Source organism: Heteronotia binoei, chromosome 7 (genome assembly GCF_032191835.1).
Source record: "Heteronotia binoei isolate CCM8104 ecotype False Entrance Well chromosome 7, APGP_CSIRO_Hbin_v1, whole genome shotgun sequence".
Taxonomy (NCBI): domain Eukaryota; kingdom Metazoa; phylum Chordata; class Lepidosauria; order Squamata; family Gekkonidae; genus Heteronotia; species Heteronotia binoei.
The window spans coordinates 55,625,581-55,651,786 of record NC_083229.1 but is presented as its reverse complement, the minus strand read 5'-3'; the positions used below and the strand labels follow the sequence as shown (position 1 = coordinate 55,651,786).

Here is a 26,206-nt window from a genome sequence, read left to right as displayed (position 1 = left end):
GTGCCTCAAACAGGTGACATGAGTAATGAAAGCCAATATATTTTAAAAGCTTATAAAACATTTCCTTTGCAAGTTTAGTGAAATGCTTTTTAAGGCAGGGTTTAACATTGTTTTAGGTGTTCTTTCCTCCCTCAAAAGCTGTTCTCATATTGATGAGAGACCATACACAATTGTAGATAATCAGAGTTTATATAGTGGAGACATAAACAGCTCTCAAATCCTTTGGTCATATTCCTTTGAGAGAACCTGTTCTCTTTGTGGAAGCAACCAGTAAATGATATTTGCCGAGTTTGGGATGATGTGGAACTTTCATCATAATGCTGCTACTAGTGTTTACATATCTATGTGCAGGGTTTTTTTTGGTAGAAAAAGCCCAGCAGGGATTCATTTGCATATTAGGCCACACTCTCGGACACCAAGCCAGCCGGAACTGCGTTCCTGTGCGTTCTTCCTCAAAAAAGCCCTGTCTATGTGCAATCTCAGGCAGTAGCAGTTTCTTCTCATACTATGCAGTTTAAGCAGCATCAAGCAGTAAACACTGATGCTAAAGTGTTCTAAAACAGCAATGGCAGTTCTTAAGAATGGGCCCTCTATTCAATAAACCCGCCACTCATATAGCACATGCATTGCAAAGCACCACTGGATTTAGAGCAAAAGCTTTGTTGTCTGACAGTTGTGGGGAATGGGGGTTGCTTGTTAATCAATTGTGACAGATGTTCAGGCATTCTCCAGCAAAGGCAGCTTGAGGAAGGCTGAGAGGAAAGGAGGCACCAGAGGATGACATCAGCTGGCAATACCAAGTTATCAAAAGTCCAGTTATGTGACCAGAGAGGTAGGAGTGGGACACAGATGCACCCAAAGATGCAGAAGTATGGTGGCTGAAGGAGAAGGAGCTTGTCCTCTGTGATGCTGGTTAACTGAGCATTCTGGAAATCAAGCGCTGGATAACAGGGCTTTTAATATACTTTTAATTTGCTACTGATGTGATATTGATACTTCAAAGAAGAGAAAACACTAATTCTATGAACAATTTCATTTTATTTATTTAACTTATTTCATTCTACTCTGCAGCAAAATAAATCTTTCACAAAGAAAGATTAAGTACTCAGGCACTTTTTATAACTTCATATGAACAAAGTGATTTCAGAGCTCTCAAATTTCACAAAATATAGATAAGCACATGTATACCATAACCATGCTGCTTCTGCATCATAAACTGCTTTTCCACCTCAAACTGGGAGGATTTTCATGTACTGCAAAAAACAAACACAAAGATGAGTAAGCAAGGTTCCGTCTCTCAAATCTCTATCATTTAAACAAACGTGTCTAATAGTCCACACAAAATCTCTATGCAAACATCATACATCTGAACTCAACCAGCAGAAAACTTAAGAACCCTGAACTACTTTGTTTTAAAAATGACAGAGAAAACAAGACACAAATTATACCAGAATCCATTAGCTTGTGTAAGTAGTTTAGTGTTAAGTCCTTTCCAGCAATATTCTTATTTACGACTTTTTAAAAGTTAAAAGACAACGCATGAGTCCTTGTAAGACCCCGCCACCCCTTTACATGAATCCATAATAAACTAATGTTGAATGTTACCATAGAATGAGCAGCTGGGATGTTTGCCCAAATGATTGATTGGTGCGGGCATTTCCTAGGCAACTACTGTATATTATCTGTGTGATCAAAACTGATCCCTTTATCTGTCACCCTTGTGAGCTCCATGGGTTAAAGATTTTTACATAACAGATAAAGAAGTATGAAATAATTCTTGCTGTGAAAGTTGACAATAATTTAACAAAGATTGAATTCCACTTCAATTACTACAAAATTAGGAGAACAAAGTTTGAGTCCAGTGGCGCCTTTAAGACCAGCAGAGTTTTATTCTGAGTATAAACTTTCATGTGCACACACACTTCAGATAAGCTGAAACAGACGTCACTAATCATTACATTTAGGTAGAGCATGGGAAAAGTGTTGCCAGGAAGGGCTAATTATAGTCAGAATTAGGATTTCTTGTACCCATGGCTTATCCTGCCAATCTCTACATACTATTAAGATCCAAACTCGGCATCACTCCCTAGGCTGCCCAGATTTTTAGAAACAGGTTGTTTTCAGTGCACATGCATAATAACGTATATGTTCAAAACACTTTAAATGAGCATGAGTAGGCAAGTGAACTATTGTGAAAATTTACAAGTGTTAGAGACATGTATGTGTTCTTATTTTTTGGCTTGGTTTAATGATAAAAGCATTAGACCAGGATCTAAAACACCCTGGTTCAAATCCCCATTCTGCCATGAAGCATACTGAGTGGCCTTGGACCAATCACATTCTCTCTACCTAATCTACCTCATGGGGTTGTTGTGATGGTCAAATGGAGGAGGGGAGAACAATGTATGTTGGTCTTGGAGAAAGGGCAGGATAAAAATGTAAATAAAGAAATAAACATAACCCCCTTAATATTTACTCCATGTCCTAAGCCTAGAAAACCCTGGGTTTTTTTTTTTAGTATTCTTCATCACAGAGAAAATGTATATACAAACAACTTAGTAAAATAATATGCTTTTAGAATGCAGCAGATGCACACAAAGGACAAAACTACTTACACACTTTTCCTTCTTTTTCTAGTTTCTTCAAGTGATGTGTGAGATTAATTTCTGCTACTTTATGCAAGTGCTCAGGTGTGTCCTACAAAGAAGCAACAACATGGTTATGGATTTAAAGGCAACATTTTACATGTATAGCTTTTGTCAATGTCTTATGTGAACAGAGTTCATCTCCCCAGGTGAACTCATGCAGCAATTATACTTCTCAGATGAGAGTCTCCAAGGAGTCCCCTCACTCTTATGCCTATGGGTCTCTGATGGTCAGGGCCTAGCCCTTTTCTTCTGCTGCCACTACACAGTTTTGGAACAGCCTCCCAGAAGGAATAAGGCAGCAGCCTTCTGAGAAGGCTGTAGAACAGAGCTATTTAAAAGAGTTAGGGAGCAGCTTGAATGGGCTTTGGCTTAACTGATTCCTGGGACTTTGTTGAGAAAGGTAGGGTATAATGTCCTAAATAAAGAAATATAGTGATTTTTATTAAGCAATTTTATTCTGCAAGTCACCTGGAGGATATGTTATATTCAAGGGTAGTTTTGTAGAATAATAAGTGGCAGAGCTCATTAGCATAACTCACTAGTATAGGCCACCACCACCAGCCAAAAGCAAACTGATGCAAGAAAGGAGAGCCCCAGTCAAGTGAGGTCTGCTTGGGACGGCTAGAGATCCAACCAGCCCAAGCAGGCCTTGCTCATCTGGGGCTCTCCTGGGCTACCCCCCTTCTCAGTCAAAAGGGTAGCAAGCCACCCACCATCCAAAATCACATAAGAAGTGGAGAAAGGGTGGTGTGGGCTGGCTGGCTGCCTGCTTTCCTAATCCAGGGATTGTTATGCAGCTGCACCTACGATTCAATGGACAAGGTAGGTGGGGAGGAGGAGGGGGAACCAAACAGAAAGGCTCAGGTGCTGTAATCCTGTGAGCTCCTGCTAAATCTGAGGCCTGGTTATATTTTAAAGATAGGATAAAACTTTCAAATAAACTAACAAGACATCCTATTAATGTTACTGAGGCAAGAAGGTTTTTTTTTAAAAAAACACTCTAGTGCTAAGAACAGAACTGAACCACAGTTAAAGTAAAGCATTTTTGAGCACTTCTTGACAAAAAGGAGTGGTAGGGTAGTATCCTATAATAATTGGTTGGGATCTGAAGACTATAAGCTCACACTGTGTAAGCTCAATGGGCATGTTTCCCCCACACACTTTGAACAACTGATTTCTATGCCAGTTATTCTAAATCTCTACCCCCTGTCCTGTTTCAAAAGCTGTAAGTAATGTCACTGAGAAAGGGATTCTGGCTACTGCTCTTATGTAACCTTTTGCTTGTTATCTCAGAGTAATATAGTTCTATTATTCTTCACCTCACAGCATTAAATTGCCATTTTATGATGTTACTACTGTAGTCTTCTTCATTGCAGTAGATCTAGACTACATTTTCCATCAGCCAATGGAGGTTTCCTGCCTCTCCCTTCCCAATGCAGACTTCTTATCTCCACAAAATGCTGCCCTTGGAGAATAAGGGTCCCTGAGGAAAGACTTGAAGGGGACTGGGATCTACAGTGAGAAGAGGAAACTAGTGGAAATTACCAATTTAGTATGAATCCAGCTCAGTATGTTAGAAACCCTTGTATATGCAAACTCAAATTTCTTATTGCAGTCATATTCCAGAATCTGATGGTGAATGGTAGGCTTTGCAATTCTATACCTTTCTCTTATATCCTGATTTTTAACACTTCTGCTGGTGTATTTATAAAAATAATACAAAAGTCCAGTGTCATCTTAAAGATTAACATTTGTTCCAGCATGAGCTTTTCTTCAGAAAAAGTGATCTCTGACTCTTGAAAACTCATGCTGAAATAAATGTTATTAAGTCTTTAAAATACCACTGGACCTCTGTTTTATTTTGCTATAATACAATAACACAGCTACCCTTCTGGTACTATTAGTTATAAAGCCTTTGTCACGCATCTATGATGCTGGAATAACATCATGTCTTGTATTAGTGCAGCTAGCTACACATACCATAAGGTATGCTGAGGTAGCATATTATGGAATTAATTTGTTAATGCATGTGAACCACTTGTATCTATAGCCAGGCCTTTAAAAAAAAAAAAAGTGGTGCCAGAACTCTTAAGAGAGAAATGAAGGAGAAACAGACGGGTGCCCTTCCTGAACTTTTAAACATTTTTAAAAAATAATTTTGTTTCCACAAAGAGATTCCAGAACTCTGTTCCACTGCGTTCCCCCAGAAAAAAAGCCCTGTCTATAGCTTGCCTATGGAGGGAAGATATATAGCTTCTACTTTTCATTTCTTTTGTGCAGAATATCATCATCATCATTAATTAACTGTTTGTATTCCAAGTCCCCATTTTAAAATTCTGAAATTTTTTCTCTATGGCTAACAAACAAGGTATCGACAAGTGATTTTTAAATTTTATCTTTTAATATACTTGGAGTTTTAAAAAACCTTGCAATTCCGTTGATAACTTACCAAAATAATTTGGTTTGGAAGAGTTAATAAAGTCATTATGTCCTACAAAAGCAAAATAGCAGCTTGCCAAGTTAACCTGCCTTGCTTTGCTGATCCTGTAAGATTTGCACAAACTGATCCTTATGAAATGTTAATTCTATTGCAAAACATCTACCACTTCTATTTTGGTAGAATCTGAAAATCTAGCCCCAAGCTGCTTGTCACCTAAAGAAAAATACCTTGTATACAATTTTCACAAGTTCTTCGGTTGTGAGATATTTCCCAGTATTCTCTTGCAGGGTATTCAAGATTTGCTTTTCACGTGCATTTCTGTGAGAAATGTATTCTTGGATTTTAGCTTGTGCACCATTTACCACTGGACCATGTCCTATAAGGAAAAAAAGAAGTTATACAGACATGTTTACAATGTTATGTTGCAGGGATAAAATCATTTCTCCCTAACAAACATACAGCAAAATCCTTCACTTAGGGCACAAAAGGAAGGGGTGTGCAAGGCTATCAAATATAGAGCTAATCTGTTCCAATTTTATTTTGTAGCACAGCATACGTGAATCAAAAAAGTATTAACAACTTCGTTCCAGAAGATGCAATTTCCGCTGCTATCCGCAGCACGAAATTTAAATACAAGATTTTGGTATTTTAGAATTTGACAGCAGACATGGTCTTTACACCAATGGTGCTATAAAATATAAGATATAGATCAATCTTTAACTATTAAATTTAGAACCGAAATGTTTTGTTCAGAACATGTTTTGTTCAATATAGGAAAACATACGCCCTCTAGTGGCCAAAGTAATTTTCACAATTCAGGTACTTAACAGAGGCAAACCATACCCTAATAAAAAAAAATCAAGCATAAGTAACTGCTGACAGTTTTTTAAAAATAAAAAGCTAGTGGGTGGAGGGGGATATTGGGTAGCAGTCAGGGAAGAGTGGCAGAGGAAGGTCTGCTCAACCCTTTTGCTCTCAGCTGAACCTTTAAATTCCAGGTTCCCTTCCCCAGTGGCCTTTCACTTGTAGAGTTTCAGATGTTTGTTTACAAGGACCAACATGCATCTGGCACTCAGCAAACAGGGTAAAAGCAGAGTATGAAGCATAAATACAGCCAGCAGGGATAGGATTAACCATTCCCACACATCTCCATTCAAATAGTCACAGCTGCTTTTCATTTTGGAAAGGAAACAAATAAGGCTTCCTTTTTCTATGTTTAACAGGTAGTTTGTTCTTCAGTGGGACACATTTCTGAATAAATATGCTTATCACATTGACTGAAGCCCTTCATCCAAAGATTTCAGGATGACATACATTGGATTATCGCACTTAATCTTCACTAACAAATGTGGGGAATAGTAAAGGTATTTCATAAATTATAAAAATCTATGTAGCATGTTCTCATGTTCAATATGTTTTGTTCAATATTCATGCACTGCAGTCATTTTTAGACTCAGCAAATGTCACAAGATCAAAACTATAAAGGAACATTTATCAAAACAAGCAAGCTAGTACATATGCATGTGTATCATTTTAACCATTTTAAATTAGTGGCACGCAATTCATTCCATGTTTTGTCTGTCACTTATTTTCCAAGTATCCATAGACTAATTTGTGATAGGACTAAGATCTCAAATGAAGGCTGAAATCTAGTTTTGTGCAAAACATTTTTAAGGAGGCAAACACAATGCCATTTGTTCCAAGATAATAAACTAGAGTTCCAGTTTGAACAGGATAGTATGAAAAGAATTCCTTGTACATCAAGAGAGGAAGACTCCCCATACCTGCTATGACATGCTGTGAAAATCCAATGATCAGAAAAGAGCTGTAGGAAAGGTCTATTGGGCACAGGGTACATACAAGGAATTTTGGCCTTGGAATGTGCAAGTAGAACACAGGAACCAAGAATTGTTGGTTTAATTATTCAAATCAAATGCGATACTAACCAGGGTATATTAAATCAGTTTTCATTGCCAGTAGCTTTTCCAGTGATTTCATATAATCGTAAAGGTCTTCAAACACTGCTGTCCCTTCTCCCAAAATACAGTCACCAGAAAAGATAGCATTTTCTTCTATGAGATGTAAAGCCATGTGATCATCTGTATGTCCAGGTGTATACAACACTCTACCAAAAAAAAAAGAGAGTACAAATTTCTCAAGCATTTTCTCATTTCTCAAATTTCTCAAGAAGCCATTATGCATCACAGACAGTTAGATAGCATGCAGAGTATTCTATAAAAATAATATATCCTGCAGAACAGAAGATCTATAGATTAATAGAAGAACCACATACTAAACAATTAAAAATCTTGAATAACCAAAACTCTCATGTTTATATGATAGATCAGGACAATATAAAATCAAGCCATCCAAGTTGTGTGATAATCTGCATGGTCATCAGAGGATAAATGAGTGGTCAGTCCAATCTAATTCATATGGGTATGTAATAGCAACACACAACAGTTTTAAAAATTCTTCATATGAGACTACATATACACAGTAGTCAGTGTACAAAATTGACATTTACCTGAGAGTAGCACCCTCTGTCTTGACAACATCTCCATCTTTCAGGTATGAATACTTTTGCTTTTTTTCTCCTATTACTTCTTCACGATGTGGGTTACGGGGAAGTTTACTTATGCAATATTCAGAAGCTAGTTTTTTTTTTTTTTAAAAGAATAAATTTCATACAATATTTAGCAGCCATTGGTACACTGCAATGTTTTAGAAATATTTCTGGAAGAAGAAACCACACTGAGGTTTTAAATATGGAAATTAAAAATGTATTGATCTGTTTTATATTTTGAGAGAATTATTCTGATTTTCAGTTAAGCTGTTAATATTATTCCATACACATAGGTACACATAGAGCTGGAAGGGACCTCCATGGTCATCTAGTCCAACCCCTGTAAAATGCAGGAAAATCACAAATACCTCTCCCCCCACACCCCCAGCGACACCTGCCCAGAAGATGGCAAAAAAGAAAAAAGAAATCCGTTCAGGATCCCTGGCAAAACTGGCCTGGAAAAAAATTGCTGCCTGACCCCAAAGTGGCGAACAGCATTTCCCTGGGTGTGTAAGAAAGAGCGTAAGCACTGATGCAACCCTTCTTGCCCTCCCTCTCTCAGCCTAAGTTCATAGAATCAGCATTGCTGTCAGATGGCCATCTAGCCTCTGTTTAAATATAGTTTACAGTCACAAACTGGGGAGGAATAAGGATATGTCATGTATCAGAAGCACAACCAAGGGGACAGCAATAAAACTTGTGGCTCACAGCATCCAGTCTAGCACCAGTACAAAGGAAAAACCTGATTTCCTGATCTTTTCCCAGGACTTAGCTCAGCTGCAGTTTACATACTTGGACCACAATGCCATACATTCAGAGTGCTCTTGTTCTGTTATAGCACAAGGCAAACTTTGCCATACACAATGGAAAATATCTTTGCAAAGTTAGTTAAAGGAGAATGATGTGTTTCTGAATCCCAGAGCCAGGAGGCAACATCAGGGGAAGGTCTCATTCTCTAAGTTCTGCTATTGGCCCTCCTGAGGAACTGTGAGGAATTGTGTAAGACAGGATGCTGGACTAGATGGACCAGCAGGGCTCTTTTGTTCTTCTTTTGTCTACAGGCCAAAAGCAACTCTTGCATGCAGGACCAGGGTGCCCGCTAGGTGACTTTAAGTGGTTGTCTAGGGCGTGGCCTTGGGGGAATGCCTAATTGAGCGCCCCCTGGGAGGGTGGGGGCTGCCTTTAAGCACCTCCACTGTGGCTTGAAGACCACCCTCACCAGTGATTCAAATCACATGGGAAGAGTGGCAGGAGCAGCCGCATACCTAGCTGGTCAGCGGGCTCTTTAAATGGAGGGGAAGGCCGGCCCTGCTGTTTCTGCTGGCACTCCCATGTTATCTGGAGCGTGCCCAGGAACAAGCACTAGCAATTTAAAGGACCCACTGATCAGCTGGACTTTTCACTGGTTTGGGAGGGCAGTGGCTGCTCCTGGGTGCCTTCCTGCTGATTAAAATCACCAGGGAGGGAGGGGGTGGCCCCTATCCTCCCAGCCTAGGAAGCCAGAAAACTTGGCACCGGCCCTGTTTGCATGGAAAATTACCATAGAAGATAGCTGAAAGATCAAGTTTGGTGCAGTGGTTAAGTTGTAGACTCTTATCTGGAAAAACTGGGTTTGATTCCCCATTCCTTCACTTGCAGCTGCTGAAATGGCCTTGGGCCAGCCATAAATCTCACAGAGTTGTCCTTGAAAGGGCAGCTTCTGTGAGAGCTCTCTCAGCTCCACCAACCTCACAGGGTGTTTGTTGTGGGGAAGGAAGATAAAGGAGATTGTGAGTCACTCTGAGATTCACAGTGAAGGCTGAGATATAAATTCAATATCATTATCATCTTCTTTCTCCTGTCTATGTCAGACTACAAGAGTGACTTCAAGTATGTACCTAACTATCCTGCCTCAGTTTGCAGTCTTTGTACATGCACCCCTGTATTTGGAATACATGTTGCAACATCTGGGATGAGCTGTGAAAAATGCTTTATTGTACTATGTTAATAAGGTTGTCCAACTGTGCATGAAACTATTTTACTTATTTAGGGTATTTCTATGCCCGCTCTTTAGGGTCCTGAAGTTGTACAGTTCTCTGCAATATTACCATTAAAAAGGAGCAGCTGTCTTAGTTTTTCTTTCTGTTCTAACCACCCCTCAAGTTCATTGTTACACTGAAGTACTTACCACTTGGAATGTTTTTACAGATATCAGGTATGCCTCCAGTGTGGTCATGATGCCAGTGTGTCACCAAAATTTCCTGGATTGAGACACTGAATTCTGTAAGTGCTTGTTTCAAACAGCCAATATATTCAGGAACAGCCGGCTCCCCTGAATCAATAAGGATCCTTCTATATTAAAGGCAGATCCCACCCCAAGGCACAGATTTAAGTACAAAAGCCAAGACATGCTTAATAGAAAACATGCTGGCAATCAATCTTTGGATCACATTAACACAGAGCCAAGAATTTCCTTACTCCAGGATATAGCAGCATCTTTAAAAATGTAATTTGACGATACTGCATCACTTACTGTACCTAAGAAAGTACAATTTGGGAGGGGAAATGCCAGAAAACAGGCTGGCAACAATGCGAGGATGATGGTAAACCTACTATGGGAAACCAGAATGCACCATCACATGAAGGGGGGAATGGGAAGTTATTAGTAAACTGCAAGTCTTATGGGTAAATGGGAAAGTACCATGTAGTGCAAAGGTGACAGAGATAAAAAGAGAAAACAGACTGAGACCCAGGATTGTCGGGGAGAGTATTCAGCCTTTCTGATCATGTCTGGAGGCATGTATAAAGGAGAAAAAGTACAAAGTTGCAAAAGCTGGATTTCGCATGACTTGGACCCAAACTTTATCGAGTCTTTATAGAACAAAATAAATGCAGTTTTATTTGCAATCTAATGTTAGGTGCAGGCTTATTCCCGCATCCCACCCCCCACCCCCGATCTTTTCGTCCCGCCCAATAGGCAAGGCATCCAGCAGCACCTTTCAAAGCAGCGTGAGAGGCACAACAGGCGCGACGGGTCATCTGAAAATCTCTCCCTGCTGAATTGCTGCCTGCCTTTTTCTTATTTAAAATACGCCAAACCTGCCAGTGAGGGAGCAGCAACTTCTCTCCACTCCTGGCCCGTCTCTCGTTTTCTGAGAATGTATCTGATCTCACGCTAAGTAGCCAGCTACTCACTGACTCGCGGAGCTTAAGGGAAGGAGAAATAAGCCCTTAGTGTAACTGAGTCGCGTTTTGCGGCTTTCGCACGGGGGTGTAAAGTTCCCTCACTGGCGGGAGCAGAGCCCACTTTAGAAAGCGCCGTCTCGCCCCCAGTCCTGCCTAAAGGCCGCTGTTGCGTCCTACCTGGGCCCCGTGCCCACCAAATAGGTGTTGGTGCCTTGCAGGGTCATGGGCCCTGGGTTGCAGCCCAGCACGCGAATCACCCGGGCCGACAGCCGCTCCACCCGCGGTAGCACAGACACCATCTTCGCGTCCAGGCAGAGCTCGCTGGGCCCAACCACCGAGAACGAAAAAAGAGAATTCTATTGCTCCTCCCCCCTTATTATGAAACGATGGTTCTGCCTTTCCTTTCAGCCACGCCCACAAAAGGGGTGGGGAATTAAAGAGCAACGAGTGGAGAAGGTATACGGAGGTTAGTGAGCAGGTAGGGGTTGGCTAACGAACATTTCGAGCTCCAGAATTTCTGTTTAATCCTGAAATGCATCTCGATCACAGAGCCCATTCCAGTTTTTAAAAAAGTAATACAGTATGCGTTTTTTCTTCTCTATGAGGTGGCCATATATAAAGGGGCTGCTCTTTGTCCTGTAATAGTGTTAAAAGGAGGGAGTTCCACAAGAGTCGCAAAAACTCGACTGACTGGTATATTTATTGTATACACATAAATATGTAATGGAACAGTCTGCTCCTTCCCTAATGTGATTTAATTTGGTCGTATTAGGTGGAGCTCTTGTTTCAGTTTCCACTTTTGTATGTTAGCTGAAGTTGTTGGTTGTTGATGTTGTCTCCTTGCAAATAAATGACTGATGTTTTGAGCCAGCTTGTCTCTGCTGAATGGACCTGAGGGAGTACTCTAACCTGGGAACCCACAGCCAGAGAGGAACATTATGTTGACCAAAACCTAGCTTCTTGTAGGCAACTGTTAAAAGAAACTCTTCTCTCCCTGTGCTTACCCACTCCCCATATCTTCCCTTTGTTGCCTCATCTTTTAGAAAAATAAAATAGCAGTGGTGCTTCTGTGTCAGTATGTACTAGGTGACTGCACATCCAGCATGTAGGTCCAAATCTCACTAAGACCTATGTATGAGACCATCGCTACAGTTCTTTGAGTACCGTGTTACAGTGTGTCTTTCTATGATGAATTAAGCATAATGAACTGTTATTGTTCTGGGGTGGTGTTTTTCTTTTAGCAACTATAATTTCTGTCACAAAATGGTTGGTTGCTTTGCTGAATAATAAATGGGGGGGGGACCAAATCTATTATTTCTTTTCTTATGGTTGTTTTTTAAACTATGTATTCACACCATCTTCACAGCTGCTGGAAGAACTGGACGATGTGTAAGCTGCATGAGGACCATGCCTCATGCCAGGCATGGAAGTAAAGGGGCCCATCTTCTTGAACAACATTTCCCACCCTTCTCTGCAACCTCTGCATTCTCAACCCAGCACCCAGGTGACTACCAGGAAGACAGCAAGCTGACCCTAGCAGGCACCTAGGAAAAGACCAAGCTTGCCATCAAGTGGGGTGCTGGTGGTTTCATTCCTCTTTCTCCTTGGACAACTCTTCCAAGCATCAGAAACATAGGGTTGGAAGGGACCCTAAGGGTCTTATAGTTTAACCTCCTACACAGTTCAGGAATTTCACCACAATCCTCCTGCCCTTCTCCAGTGATCCTTGCTCTATGCCCAGAGAAAGGTAAAAAACCCTTCCAGGATCCCTGGGCCCTGTGTGGGGGGAATTCCCTGACCCCAAAGTGGTGATTAGCAGTATCCTGGACATATAAGAAAAGGCCACAAGAGCCAAGCCATTGGCTCATCCCTTCCTGACCTCCCTCTTTATAATCTGCCTTGGCAGTGTCACTGTGTCTCCTTTGCTACTGCACCTCATACTGGGGAGAGAAAAGGTAGAAATGGAAGCCCATCCCCTCACTGCAGGTACATTAGGACTGGCTACGTTTAACACTGGCGGGGAGAGATAAAACTGCATATTCAGAAGTAATCTTAATCTGATTTTTTAAAAGGCTATAGCAATAGTTACATTTTGTTTTTGTTTGTGCGTGTTTGGTGGGGAGGCACACAGGGCATGCAGTAATGTGGCTCTTTTGGTTGATGGTAATTACAAATGTAGCTCTCCATGAGCCATGGAGTGGGTACCTGTCCCAAAGCAGGGTACCAGGAAGGGCCTTCTACTGGCTTCCACCACTCTGGTAAGGGTCTGTTTGGGAGGGCCCAGAGCATCCATTCGACCCCTGTGTCTTCCTTCTTAACAAAACTTTTTATCTGTGACCAAAGAGATGTGAGGACCAAGGCAGTATACATAACAAGTTTATTATAAGTGCTCAAAAACAACAAGTGGTTTGTAAAAAAACCACCACCTTTTAGTGCACCAGTGAATATGAAAACTGTAAAAATTGGTACAAATAAATAAAAGCCCTGACACAACTAACTAGATGTTGCCTCCCTCTAATGCCAAAGACTCAGTCACCACCCTCTTTGGGCAAGGGATCCCTCCTGCTGCAGCCGGTCTCCAGCTCAGCCTTTCCAGAGAGAACAACCTCTCTCCAACTACACCTATTTATTCTATATTCCCAGGCCCCTCCCATCTGCAAGTTTTCCCTCCAAAACATTCCCACACAATCAGAGGGACAGAAGGGATCCTGGGAAATGTAGGCCATGTAGCTACTCCTAAACAGGCTTTCCTGGAGCCTACAGGTCTCACTAGGCCTAGGATCAAGACAGTACCATTGATACATTTCTAGTAGCGGGAACTCGTGTGTGTAAAAAGTTAGAGGGAGTTGACTACAGAAAAAGGGGAGACCTGAATTGCTATATGTATCCTACTCAAAAATTGTGTCCCAGGATCCTCTGATAAATTCTAAGAAAACAGGTGCAGTTCTGCAATTGAGGAATGCAACTGCTTGTGTTACCAAGCTCCTCCTTCCTAGATGAGTGTTTTCTAGCCTGACTTCATCTTAGCAAAATTCACCTTGGAAGCCATTTTAGGAGCTAACAGTGCTTTGCTTTTGAGAAGGTGAGGTTGAGGCTCTCTTAGAGGAAGCTAACAAGTGGCCAAAATTTGAGTGGGAAATTGACTCACTCATGGGGCCATCTGCATGCCTACACATTACCATGGGGGCTTGTGAAGTTGGGTATCACCTTAGTCTATCAAGGTAATTTCATTGGCAAATGCAAGTCTTTCTGAGTGAAAAATCTAATTGCTATCAAGTAGCCATATGGGCCTGATTTCTCTTACTGACCCTGCTTGAATGCCTCTTATCAATCTGCCTCAGATACAAGTGAAGCCTTCCACTGGGTCAGCCATTTTGTTCACTCTGCCTGGATGCACTCACCTTTTATTACCTTTCTGGGACCCGCCCCCCCTTCAGAACCAGAAAATTCATAGATTCTCATCCTCACCCTGAATTCCTGGACTTTATAATTACTTATCTGATATTATTTTGTGCTAGCTCCTATGACTACTATTGTAGTCAAAATTGTGCAGTCTAATCTCCACCTCTGGCTCAGAGGCCACTCACTCCCTTTTGTTTTGGAACCAGCAAACCTTCTTACTATTTCCTGGGACCTTTGGAAATTCTGCCTAAAGTCCCCTACTCTCAATCCGTATATCATTTAAACAGACAATGTACCCATGTGAGTAGACTGGGGATAGGTAAAATTCTCTGTTCATTCCATTTTTCTTAAAACTCCCCCTTTCACTTTCTGTCCTCTCATGTAATTCTTATATGCACATTTTCCTGAACACAACAATTTCACTGTTATTATGCTTGAATACCTGTTCAGTTCTTGTACTCCTTTATTTCCCACAGTAAATTTGCAGTCTTCTTTGGAAAAAATCTGGTTGTTTTGTGGTTATTAGTAGTCTACTAGAGGCACTTTGAGCTTCTTTGCACAGTATCTGGGTGAAGATCCCTAAACCACACTTTCTTCTCTCCCTCCCGTAGGCAAGTGTGCCAGTTTTCCAGGCTAGCCAGGGTATGGAAGTGGGATGAGGTTTCCCACAGACACTGAGCTTAATTCCCCAAAATTGGCTGTAGTTCTGGGCAAGTGTCCTGAACCCAAGTTAGAAATCCACACATGTCTAAGAATACACATGAAAAGAAGTGCAGGTGGCAGTGCTTGAAGTAACCCACCCACCAACACACACACTTATATTAGTTTTAATTTGTTACAATGAACGGGAGATTTTCTCTCTCCCTCCTAACATGAGCTATAGCATTTTGGAGTATGTGATTGTTCATAAGTGAAACATTTTGTGTTAAATCTGGTAACTTATGTTGTGGTTAACAGAAAGTGCTGCCAAAATGAGTAAATTTTGGTAGACAGTAGAGTTATAAACCAGAAACCTCACAGACAGCATTTGGAACATGGGAAAGTGATTTTGGCATCTTGGTTCTGGCTTTTTCTAAATGCCACTAAGCCAGTCTAATATGTTTTTGTTACTTTTACTATACACATACTATTACTGTACTCAACTGGTAGTTTCGTATAACTGGAACAGAGCTACAGCATTACAAGATGGTTTCTGTGGTTATGAGGGCTTAAGCTGCAACTACACATATGTTCCCCAGCTCAGCAGTAGCGAGCTTCTGTTTACAAATGATTGCCAAAACTTTCTAACATGTAAAGTAACTCCCATTCATCTCAGTGTAGAATCGTGTAAGTATGGACCAGTCATTTTAATAGAAAAATATTTTTAAAAGATTTCAAATGCCTCAAGAAGGCAGTCTGTTTTAGAGTCAACAACAAAAGCCCTAATCCGCTTTATTAAAAACAAAAGGTAAGTCCAGCATGTCTACTTATTAATGGTTTCACCAGTCCATGAAGAGACCTAGGTTAACATTTTTCCACTATTTTGGCTGGCAGTATGGGGAAGTTATATCTTATCCTATGTCTGGTTGCCACAATTTTCAGTCAGTGTTGCTGACCTCTATGGGGTAGGTAGTTGTGTACAGGCTGATTACAGGTGCTGAATTCAGCCTTGGTCACTTCACATTCCTTACAAAAGTAGTTTGTTGAATACATCAGAAGGCATCCCAAAAGCATGGGTTCACTATTGTGTGTGTGCCATTTCATCTTTTCCACCGTGACAAAGAATTACATGGGAGGACAAGTCTGTATTCTATGATTGCTTTCATATGATTTTAAGCTATTAACCTCACAGAAAATTCATAGGGAAAAAAATTGGAAATAATGTGAAGAATTTCAAGGAAGTTGATAAATCAATTGACTTTTTATTTTCTACATTGCAAATTCCACTCAGGATAAGAAAAAAAATGCTCCACCTATTCCTTCAAATTTCAGAAAATGTGTGATTTTAGCTTTGTGAAAAGATCTTTACAGCTGCTAACACTGATAGTGTTTTACTTTTCCACCCCCCCCCCCCTTTTAGAGATTGTGAAAATATACTTGGTCTGCAGGTGGCAGCAACAGCACCCCTTAAAGACTATTATGAATTCTGTCAATAGAATTGTGATAATAGTTCCCTCAGATCTCAAGATGGAATAACTGGAACATTTACAAGATCAATTATAATCCACCTTTCTCATTCAGATCCCCCAGTTAAGAACAATGCAGCAGGAACAGTATTAAAAGATACAACCAACAGTGAATAAAACTGAATTACAGCATTAGAAAACAACACACTGAAACATTATAATACATGTAATTATATAATACAACAGACCAGAATAGTAAAACTGAAGAACAATGCAATAAAACAGTATCTACATGGAACTGCATGGAAAACTGCCCAAGTTTCACAGATGTTATATAAGAAGCTAGGGTTGCCAGTCCCCAGTTGGGGGCAGGGGATCCCCCAGGTTGAAGAAGAAGAAGAATTGCAGATTTATTCCCCGCCCTTCTCTCTGAATCAGAGAGGCTTACAATCTCCTTTATCTTCTCCCCCCACAACAAACACCCTGTGAGGTGGGTGGGGCTGAGAGGGCTCTCACAGCAGCTGCCCTTTCAAGGACAATCTCTGCCAGAGTTATGGTTGACCCAAGGCCATTCCAGCAGGCGTACGTGGAGGAGTGGGGAATCAAACCCAGTTCTTCCAGATAAGAGTCCACAAATTTAACCACTACACCAAACTGGCTCTCAACCAGGCCCTCCCCCTGCTTCAGGATCATCAGAAAGCAGCGGAGGGGAGGGAAATGTCTGCTAGGCACTCCAGTATACCCTATGGAGACTGATTCCCATAGGACAATGATGGTGAACCTTTTAGAGATTAAGTGCCCAAACTGCAACCCAAAACCCATTTATTTATCGCAGAGTGCCAACATGGCAATTTAACCTGAATACTGAGGTTTTACTTTAGAAAAAAGGGAAGGGGGGAGAGCAGGGGAAGTGAAAACGGGCGGCGGGGAGAGCGGGAGAGGCAAAAACGGGTGGCAGGGAAAGCAGGAGAGGCAAAAACGGGTGGTGGGGAGAGCAGCGGAAGTGAAAATGGGTGGCAGGGAGAGTGGGAGAGGTGAAAACGGGTGGTGGGGGAGCATGGGAAGTGAAAACAGGTGGTGGGGAAAGTGAGAGAGGTGAAAACGGATGGCAGGGAGAGCGAGAGAGGTGAAAAAGGCTGACCCAAGCAGAGAAGCAGGGGAAGTGAAAATGGGTAGCAGGGAGAGCGAGAGAGGTGGAAATGGATGGCGGGGAAGCGAAAATGGGCGGAAGGAAGAGTGAGATAGGCGAAAATGGGTGAAAGACAGCGGGAGAGGGTGAAAACAGGTGGCGGGAAGCAGCAGAAGCGAAAACGGGTAGCAGGGAGAGTGAGAGAGGCGAAAATGGGTGGCGGGGGAGCAGGGGAAGTGAAAACGGGTTGCAGGGAAAACAAGAGAGGTGAAAACGAGTGGCAGGGAGAGCGAGAGAGGCAAAAATGTGTGGCAAGGAGAGTGAGAGAGGTGAAAAAGGGCAGGGGAGCAGGAGAAGCGAAAACGGGTAGCAGGGAGAGCGAGAGAGGTGAAAACAGGTGGCAAGGAGAGCGAGAGAGGCAAAAACGGGCGGCAGGGGAAGAGAAAACGGGTTGCAGGGAGAGCAAGAGAGGTGAAAACGGGTGGCAGGGTGTTGTGTCTTGCAATTTGGTCCCTGAATTCACAACACTGCGCTTGTGCGTGCGCGCAGAAGTGACCAGTGGGAGACCGTAGGTCACCCTCCACCGAGGGTGGAGTTCTTGGGGTTCGCAGTGGACACCGCGGGAATACACCCAACGGCAGACAAGACTAGGGCGATAGTCCACACCCCGACCCCCATGTGCAAGGCAGAGCTGCAAAGTTTCATGGGACTCTTGAACTTTTATCATTCCTTCTTGCCCCACAAAGCTGCCCTTGCAGAACCCCTACATAGGCTCCTCGATAAACAAGCCCCATGGGTCTGGAGAAAAAAGCAGGCCGCCGCTTTTCAGGTGGTCAAGGACATCCTGGTTTCCAATGCGGTGCTCCACCATTTTGATGAGTCCCTTCCAGTGATTCTAGCCTGCGACGCTTCCCCATACGGGGTGGGTGCCGTCCTGGGGCACCAACTTCCGGATGGGAGGGAAGTCCCCGTGGCCTATTACTCTCGGACCCTGACCCCTGCGGAGCGAAACTATGCCCAAATAGACAAGGAGGCGTTGGCAATCGGGGCGGGCGTGTACAAATTCAACGATTACCTCTACGGCAGGCATTTCACAATTGCCACAGACTACAAGCTGCTGCTGGGCCTCCTTGCCCCGGACCGCCAGACACCGCAAATCCTGTCACAGCGCATCCTGAGGTGGAACCAGTTCCTCAACTCATACACGTATAAGCTAGTCCACTGCCCTGGTAAAGCAATGGGACATGCAGACGCCCTCAGCCACCTTCCACTGCCCTCGGACCCCGACCCAGCCCCTGCCCACCACGTGATGCTAGTGGAGACTCTACTGGAGAGGCATCTCCATGCTGCTGAGGTTGCTCGGGTCATGGGCAGAGACCGCATCCTCGCACACGTTTTCAACTGGGTGAGAAGGTGGTGGCCCACGGGCAAACTGAATGCTGATTTCAGGGCACTTGCATCCCGCCATGAAGAACTGTCCATACACAAAGGGTGCATTCTCTGGGGTAGCAAGGTGGTGGTTCCCCCCCCCCCCACTTCGAAAGCAAGTGCTTGAAGCCTTGCACGAGACGCACCCGGGGATAGTGCGTATGAAGGCCCTGGCATGTAGTTATGTATGGTGGCCGGGGATGGACAAAGAGATGGGTGGGTTAGAAGGTGCCTACCCTGCCAAGAGTCCCGGCCAGATCCGCCCAGCGCCCCCATTCACCGCTGGGAGTCCAATCGCGTGCTGTGGTCCCGGCTACACGTAGACTTCGCGAGGCCATACCAGGGCCAAATATTCCTTATCCTGGTGGATGCCTACACAAAGTGGTTGGAGGTGATTCCCGTAGCTTCAACCTCTACCGCGGCCGCAGTCAGAGCCCTACGAAGGGTCTTTTGCACCCATGGGATCCCTGCAACCTTAGTCATGGACAACAGGACCACTTTTACCTCCCGGGACTTCCAGGAGTTCCTGAATAGGTACCTCATCCAGCACATATGGTCCGCTCCCTTCCATCCAGCCACCAACGGCCAAGCAGAGTGCATGGTGTGCACCACCAAGGAGGCCTTGGGTCGCATGGTACAGGGGGATTGGGACCACCACCTGGCAGCCTTCCTATTTGGGAACCGAATCACCCCCAACCCGGTCACCGGTATAAGCCCTGCAGAGCTGCTTATGGGAAGGAAGTTTATTTATTTATTTATATTTTGATTTATATCCCGCCCTTCCCACCGAGGTGGCTCAGGGCGGCTTACAACATATAAAACTTACATAGGTTTGGCTTAAAAACAATTACATGGCAACAGTTAAAACAATAAATTAATAAAACATAGGACATAAAAACCAGCGGTCTGTCAGAATGCACTCTAGCTCCCTCCAAAAATTCTCAGTGTCAATTAGTTATAGGCCAGCCGGAAGAGGACTGTCTTGCAGGCCCTGCGGAACTGCCCTAGGTCCCGCAGGGCCCTCACCTCTTCCGGCAGCTGGTTCCACCAGTAAGGTGCCGTTACCGAGAAGGCCCGATCCCTGGTGGATTTCAGACGGGCCTCCTTTGGCCCGGGGATTACTAGCAGGTTTTGCAAACCCGATCTCAGTACTCTCTGGGGAACGTGTGGGGAGAGACGGTCACTAAGGTAGGCAGGTCCTAGGCCATATAGGGCTTTAAAGGTAATGACCAGCACCTTGTACCGGACTCGGAATATTATTGGCAGCCAGTGCAGATCCCGAAGCCTCGGCCGAATGTGCTCCCATCTTGGGAGCCCTAATAACAGACGGGCAGCGGCATTCTGCACTAACTGCAATTTCAGGGTTCGGCACAGGGGTAGCCCCATGTAGAGGGCATTACAGTAGTCCAACCTCGAGGTGACCGTAGCATGAATCACCGTTGCTAGGTCGTCGTGCTCCAGGAAAGGAGCCAGCTGCCTCGCCCGCCTAAGATGAAAAAATGCAGACTTGGCAGTGGCTGCTATCTGAGCCTCCATTGTCAGTGAAGGCTCCAATAGTATCCCCAGACTCTAGGGGTACTATTGACCACTAGGCTAGATAGGTTGCATCCAGACCGGACCCCGGACCTCCGCAGCTCCCCCGAGACAAGAGAAGCCGCCAGTGGGTTCTTTCCAGGGGATCCTGTCTACGCAAAGAACTTTGCAAGTGGGCGGGAGTGGTTACCAGCCCGGGTGTTGTGGGTCACCGGGTCCCACTCTTACGAGGTCTCATCAGAGGGGGGGCAGATCCTTAGGAGGCACATTGATCAGCTGCGCCGCCGCAACTTGCCGGAAGAACAGGCAGAGACTGGGGGAGCAGGTAGCGAAGTAATAGCGGCAGCGCCACCAGAAGCCACCCAGCCAGTGCCGGCCATGCCGGCTCTGCAGGCAGAGGAGCCTAGCAGTGGCTGGAGCGACCCCTCCCCCGTGGGAGTGCAAGGAGAGGCCCTGGAGCAGCTCCATGCACCGGACAGCACTCTTTTGGCTTCACCCCACAACGAGGAACCAGCGGCCCCTACAGCCAGAGCAGCTGCTCCAGTTCCCCAGATAAAACCTAGGAGGTCGAGTAGGGAATGAAGGGTACCAGCTTACTTGAAAGACTATGTTTCTTGAACTAGGGGGGGAGGAGCGTTGTGTCTTGCAATTCGGTCCCTGAATTCACAACACTGTGCGTGCGCGCAGAGGTGACCAGTGTGAGACTGCAGGTCACCGGATGTAAGGACGTAAATACTCTCTGCCTATGAAGATCTGTGGCGGGAAGTTTAACTGGCCAGGATTGGACCTGGCCAGGTAAGAGGGTTGTTCAGGGAGATGTATATAATTGGGGACCCAGCCTCGCCATTTTCTCTTTGTGATGTACTTGCCAATAGAGTATGTTGCCTTCTACAAATCTAGTAACTCAGTACGTTACAAAGGGAGAGCGAGAGAAGCAAAAATGTGTGGCAAGGAGAATGAGAGAGGTGAAAAAGGGCAGGGGAAGCGAAAACGGGTAGCAGGGAGAGCAAGAGAGGTGAAGGGTGGCGGGGGAGCAGGGGAAGCGAAAACGAGTGGGATAGTGAGAGAGGTGAAAACGGGTGGAAGACAGCGCGAGAGAGGCGAAAACGGATGGCGGAGGAGCAGGGAAAGCGAAAATGGGTGGAAGGGAGAACGAGAGAGGGGAAAACGGGTGGCGGGGGAGCAGGGGAAGCGAAAATGGGCGGCATAGATAGCGGGAGCGGAAAAAACGGGCGACAGCACACGTGCCCAGAGGGACAACTCTGAGTGCCACCTCTGGCACACGTGCCAAAGGTTCACCACCAGGGCCATAGGGTATAATGAAGAATTGATCTATGGGTATCTGAGGCTCTGTGGAGGCTGTTTTTTGAGGTAGAGGCACCAAATTTTCCACATAGCATCCAGTGCCTCTCCTCAAAACGCCCTCCAAGTTTCAAAAAGATTGGACTAGGGGGTCCAATTCTATGAGCCCCAAAAGAAGGTGTCCCATCCTTCATTATTTCCAGTGGAGGGAAGGCTTTTAAAAGGTGTGCGGTTCTTTAAATGTGATGGCCAGAATTCCCTTTGGAGTTCAGTTATGCTTTTCACAAGGTTGTTTTTTGGTCCACCCCAATGTCTCCTGGCTCCATCCCCTAAATCTCCTGGTTCCACCCTCAAAGTCTCTAGATATTTCTTGAATTGGACCTGGCAATCGTATAACAAGCACTATATAACAGATATACCAAGCAACCTAACTAATAGTTAATTAGTTAATTAACTAAATGTTTGGCATAGGACTCTGGTAGGTGCCATATACATTGCCTAAATCAACAAATTTTTCTGGAGTTCCCAGAGTTCCATGCCTAGCGAATATAAGAGGTTTATTGTTTAACTATGTAGAATAAAATATGTGCAAATAATGTAACTTGTTCACTCTGAAAAAAAATCAAGGAAGTTATCATAGATAACTGGAATTTCAAATAAAAAAAGTTTATGCAAAGTAAAGAATAATTGAGTCACTCAGTTAAAGCTGTGACAATTCACCTAGCTGGGAGATTATTAATTTTATCACATGATCCATGAATGACTGCTGCTCAGTTTACACAGTGTCCCACACCCCTTGGAATGTTTTTCTTCTAGTTAGAAACTGCCAAGGATGACAGAGCAACTATTCAAAACGTTGAAAACTCCTGTTCACAGACCTCGAGTTTTCTACCAAACTTATTTTTGTTGATAAGTTTTAAGGTAAGTTCTTTTTATGATTGTGTTCTGTATGTGCTGTCAGCAGTCAACAGATATAGATAATATTATTTAGATTTCTGATCAGTCTTTGAGTGGAAATCTACATATCAGTGTGACCAGCATGCTGGCCCTTAAAAGTGGGTATGTCCCATTGATCTCAAGGGGTTAAAGGGCAGTTGAATAGGAAAAAATTGCCATGGGTTTCAGAATGAATATATTATGGTTAATTTATATTGGGCTGAATGTTAAATATGCTTGCCATCTTGATAAGCATGTTCATTTCCTCTAGATCATTTAAGAATATCTAGATCTTAATATAAATAATATAATCTTAATATAATAATATAATAATAAATAATAAAAATCTTAATATAAATAATATAAATAAATATTCAGTCTGCCATAGGGAATAATACTTCTTTATGCTGGTTCTTGGCCAATAGTTACTTTACTACAGAAAAAACAATACTGTAGATCGGTGGGATTAAAAATCCGCCGACACTGTAAGTATTTTCATAAATGATACTGAAAGAGATTTTCTGTGCTTCCTTCTTTTGTTATGTTTATGCAATCTTATGTCAGGTAGAAATAAAGCATATTCAATTTCATAATGGCTGTCTTTCACTTGCTGTATACTTTCTCTCTCTCTCTCGCACACAAACACACACACACCCAAATAGCAGTTCAAAGGTGGTTTGGGTCATTTTTAAATGCCCTAGGATGGAATTGTGCAGAAAAGTCAAAATGCCTATAGAAAGCTGGCAATTTCTGTTTATAGGCAGAGTTTTGGGCAAGTGGTTGTCAGAATAAAGTAAATTTATTTGTCAGGATTTCACTTAGTGCTGTGTAGATGATAGGATGCTGTAGCAACTCAGCCCTTTAGGGAGGTTGAAGCAGAAAGTTATTGTGATGGTAATAAAAACTACATGCTGCTGTGTTTCAATGAGGAATAAAGCGATTGTGGGCTATTTGATGGCATTACACAGGTGTTACTGAATCATACAGGCAGCAAGTTCTGTTGTTTCGGGAAATCACTTTTTATCTGTTCTCGGAATAATAATGCAACTATCTGGCATACTGGAATTCTTGTGCCTGCAAATAAAAACTGTTGTGGACCCTATGCTGTGAGGATGGCAATGATGCTAACAAATGAGCAAACTGTGAAGCAACTGTAAGCCACTTTCTGCTTATCTGTGATATTCTGGCTGGTTAAGTAGATGCTGCTGTTCCTCTGGGTCTACCCTTCCAGTATATGTACTCCATACATCATTAAAATGTTGAAAAGTTCCTCCACTGTGGTTCCCCACAGCAAGTCTAGACTCACTCCTTATAATATGCTGAAAAATTGTTCTATATGGCTATTGACACTAAAGTGCTATTAGAAGTGGAGGGGAGAACCCTAGGAAAGAAACTACATTTAAAAACTGTTTCAGGGTTGAATAGGAAAGTGATAGCCAATTTTTTTTGGCAGGTGTGCCACAAAACCAATCCAGAGTATGAGACAGTGGTGTTCTAGTGTGCAGGAAGAATTTCAGTGCAGTCTAGGGTTGCCAAGTCCAATGCAAGAAATATCTGGGGACTTTGGGGGTGGAGCCAGGAGCAAGGTTGTGACAAGCATGATTGAACTCCAAAGGGCCATCACATTTAAAGGAACCGCACACCTTTTCAATGCCTTCCCTCCGCTGGAAATAATGGAGGATGGGGGCACCTTCTTTGGGGGCTTGCAGAAGTGACCCCCCTGGCCCAATGCTTTTGAAACTTGGGGTGCATTTTGGGGAGAAGCACCAGGTGCCATGCTGAAAATCTGGTCCCTCTGCCTGAAACGCCAAGGCCACAGTCCCAGATCCACCCTCCATTAGCCCCTACGGGAGCTGTTCTCTCTTCCCGATGGCGTGCTCAGCAGCAGGCATTCCCCTCCTCTCCCCGCTTCCCAAGCGGCCCACCCGGCCACCTTCCCCGTGGCGCCCGGCTCACCCTCAGCGCAGCTCCAGCCTCTCAGGCTGGCCAGGGCCCAAGCCAAGGCCAGCATCAGTGCCGGCCCCGACCACCAGCGCCCCATGGACGGAAGGCAGAGTGGAGCCCTCTCAAGGCCTGGCGGCGGCTGGTGGCAGCCCGCGACGGGGCCTCCTCGTCATGCCTGAGGGCGCCGAGCCCTCCTTCTCTGGCACGGAGGCTTCCCGTCAAAAAGCGAAGGGGCTGCGGCGAGGAGAGCGGGGAAGCAGGGAGGGAGGCGGTGGTGCGGGCCTGCCCACGAGAGGCGGCGCTAGAGGCAAGAGGGGCCGGGAGGCAGGCAGGCGGCCTGCTGGGCCTGCGGGGCTGAGGGAGGAAGGCGGGCAGGATGAGGCTGAGGAGCCAGCCCGGCCCAGATGCCCCCTCCTCCCCGTGGGAGCCGCCGAAGGGGGGGGAGCAAGGCCAAAAGCGGCCAAAGGGCGGCCAGCCCGGGAGAATCGCCGCGGTCCCGCCGCTCCTGCCACTCACCGGGCCACACTCCTTGTTGCCGTTTCCCCCTCCCCCCGCTTCCATTTTTTTGGGGAGCGGGGGAAGAGGCTGGAAATCCTGGGGTCCCCTGCCAGGGCGGGAGGGTTGGGAAGCCTAGTGCAGTCTTGGTTGTGATTTTTTTCCTCCAGTCTACTAGCAAAGCACAAAGTGAACCACTTCACTGGTGTACAAACTACCACTCCTGGCCATTCAGCTTCCTTATTTGTGCAGCCATTTATAGTTATTTATTGATTTAGCCATTCATGCCTCACATTTCCCCCAGGAGTGGCCTATAGTGGTTTCCAACATTGTTCTCTGTTCCTCCATTATATCTGCACAACAGCCCTCTGCAGTAGGTTAGGTTGAGAGAGAATGAATGGCTGAAGGTCACAATGTGATCTCCTTCTGTCTTATGTTCACTTTCTGTTTGTTTATGTTAAGTGCTGTCAAGTCGCTTCCAGCTTATGCTGACCCTTTGAATCAATGACCTCCAAAACATCCTATCATTAACAGCCTTGCTCAGGGTTTGCAAACTGAGGGCCCTGGCTTCCTTGATTGAATTCACTTTGTTGTTCACTTTGATAAAGAGATTTATACCCCACCCTTCACTTAGAGTCTCAGAGTGGCTTAAAATCTTCTTCCCTTCCCCACAACAGACACCCTGTGAGGTAGATGGGACTGAGAGAGCTCTCCTGGAACTGCTTTTAAGCAGAACAGCTGTGACAGAGTTATGACTGACCCAGGATCATATCAGATGCATGAGAAGGAGTGGGGAATCAAACCCGGTTCTCTCATATTACAGTCTGTGCACTCAACCACTATACCAAACTTTGGTACTTGGTACTGTAGCAAATTTCCCTTAAGCTTAATTTTGAACTAGCTAAATGTACCTAATATTTGCAATATTATACAGGAAGTACTTGGTGATATAAATGATGAAAGATTATTACTATGTTATTCTGAATTAATCTCTTTCAAAAATCCAATATATTAATTATTCTCTCTCCCCCCCCCCCCCCAGGAACCATCAGGATGAATGAACCTTCCTGAACTTCATGTGGAGTACATACTGATACTTCTCAAAATGAATTG

The 26,206-nt window shown here is 44.2% G+C and overlaps 1 protein-coding gene across 1 annotated transcript; it reads right to left on the bottom strand.

Annotated features, from left to right (window-relative positions):
• Positions 1-1,018: 1,018 nt before the first annotated feature.
• LACTB2 (lactamase beta 2) lies at positions 1,019-11,182 on the bottom strand. The gene is made up of 7 exons (XM_060243655.1): positions 10,997-11,182; positions 9,822-9,985; positions 7,616-7,742; positions 7,035-7,213; positions 5,316-5,464; positions 2,616-2,697; positions 1,019-1,253 (listed from the first exon to the last, which is right to left on the bottom strand). The coding sequence occupies exons 1-7, from the start codon at positions 11,116-11,118 to the stop codon at positions 1,210-1,212; spliced, it is 867 nt and encodes a 288-aa protein (XP_060099638.1). The 5' UTR covers positions 11,119-11,182; the 3' UTR covers positions 1,019-1,209.
• Positions 11,183-26,206: the final 15,024 nt, after the last annotated feature.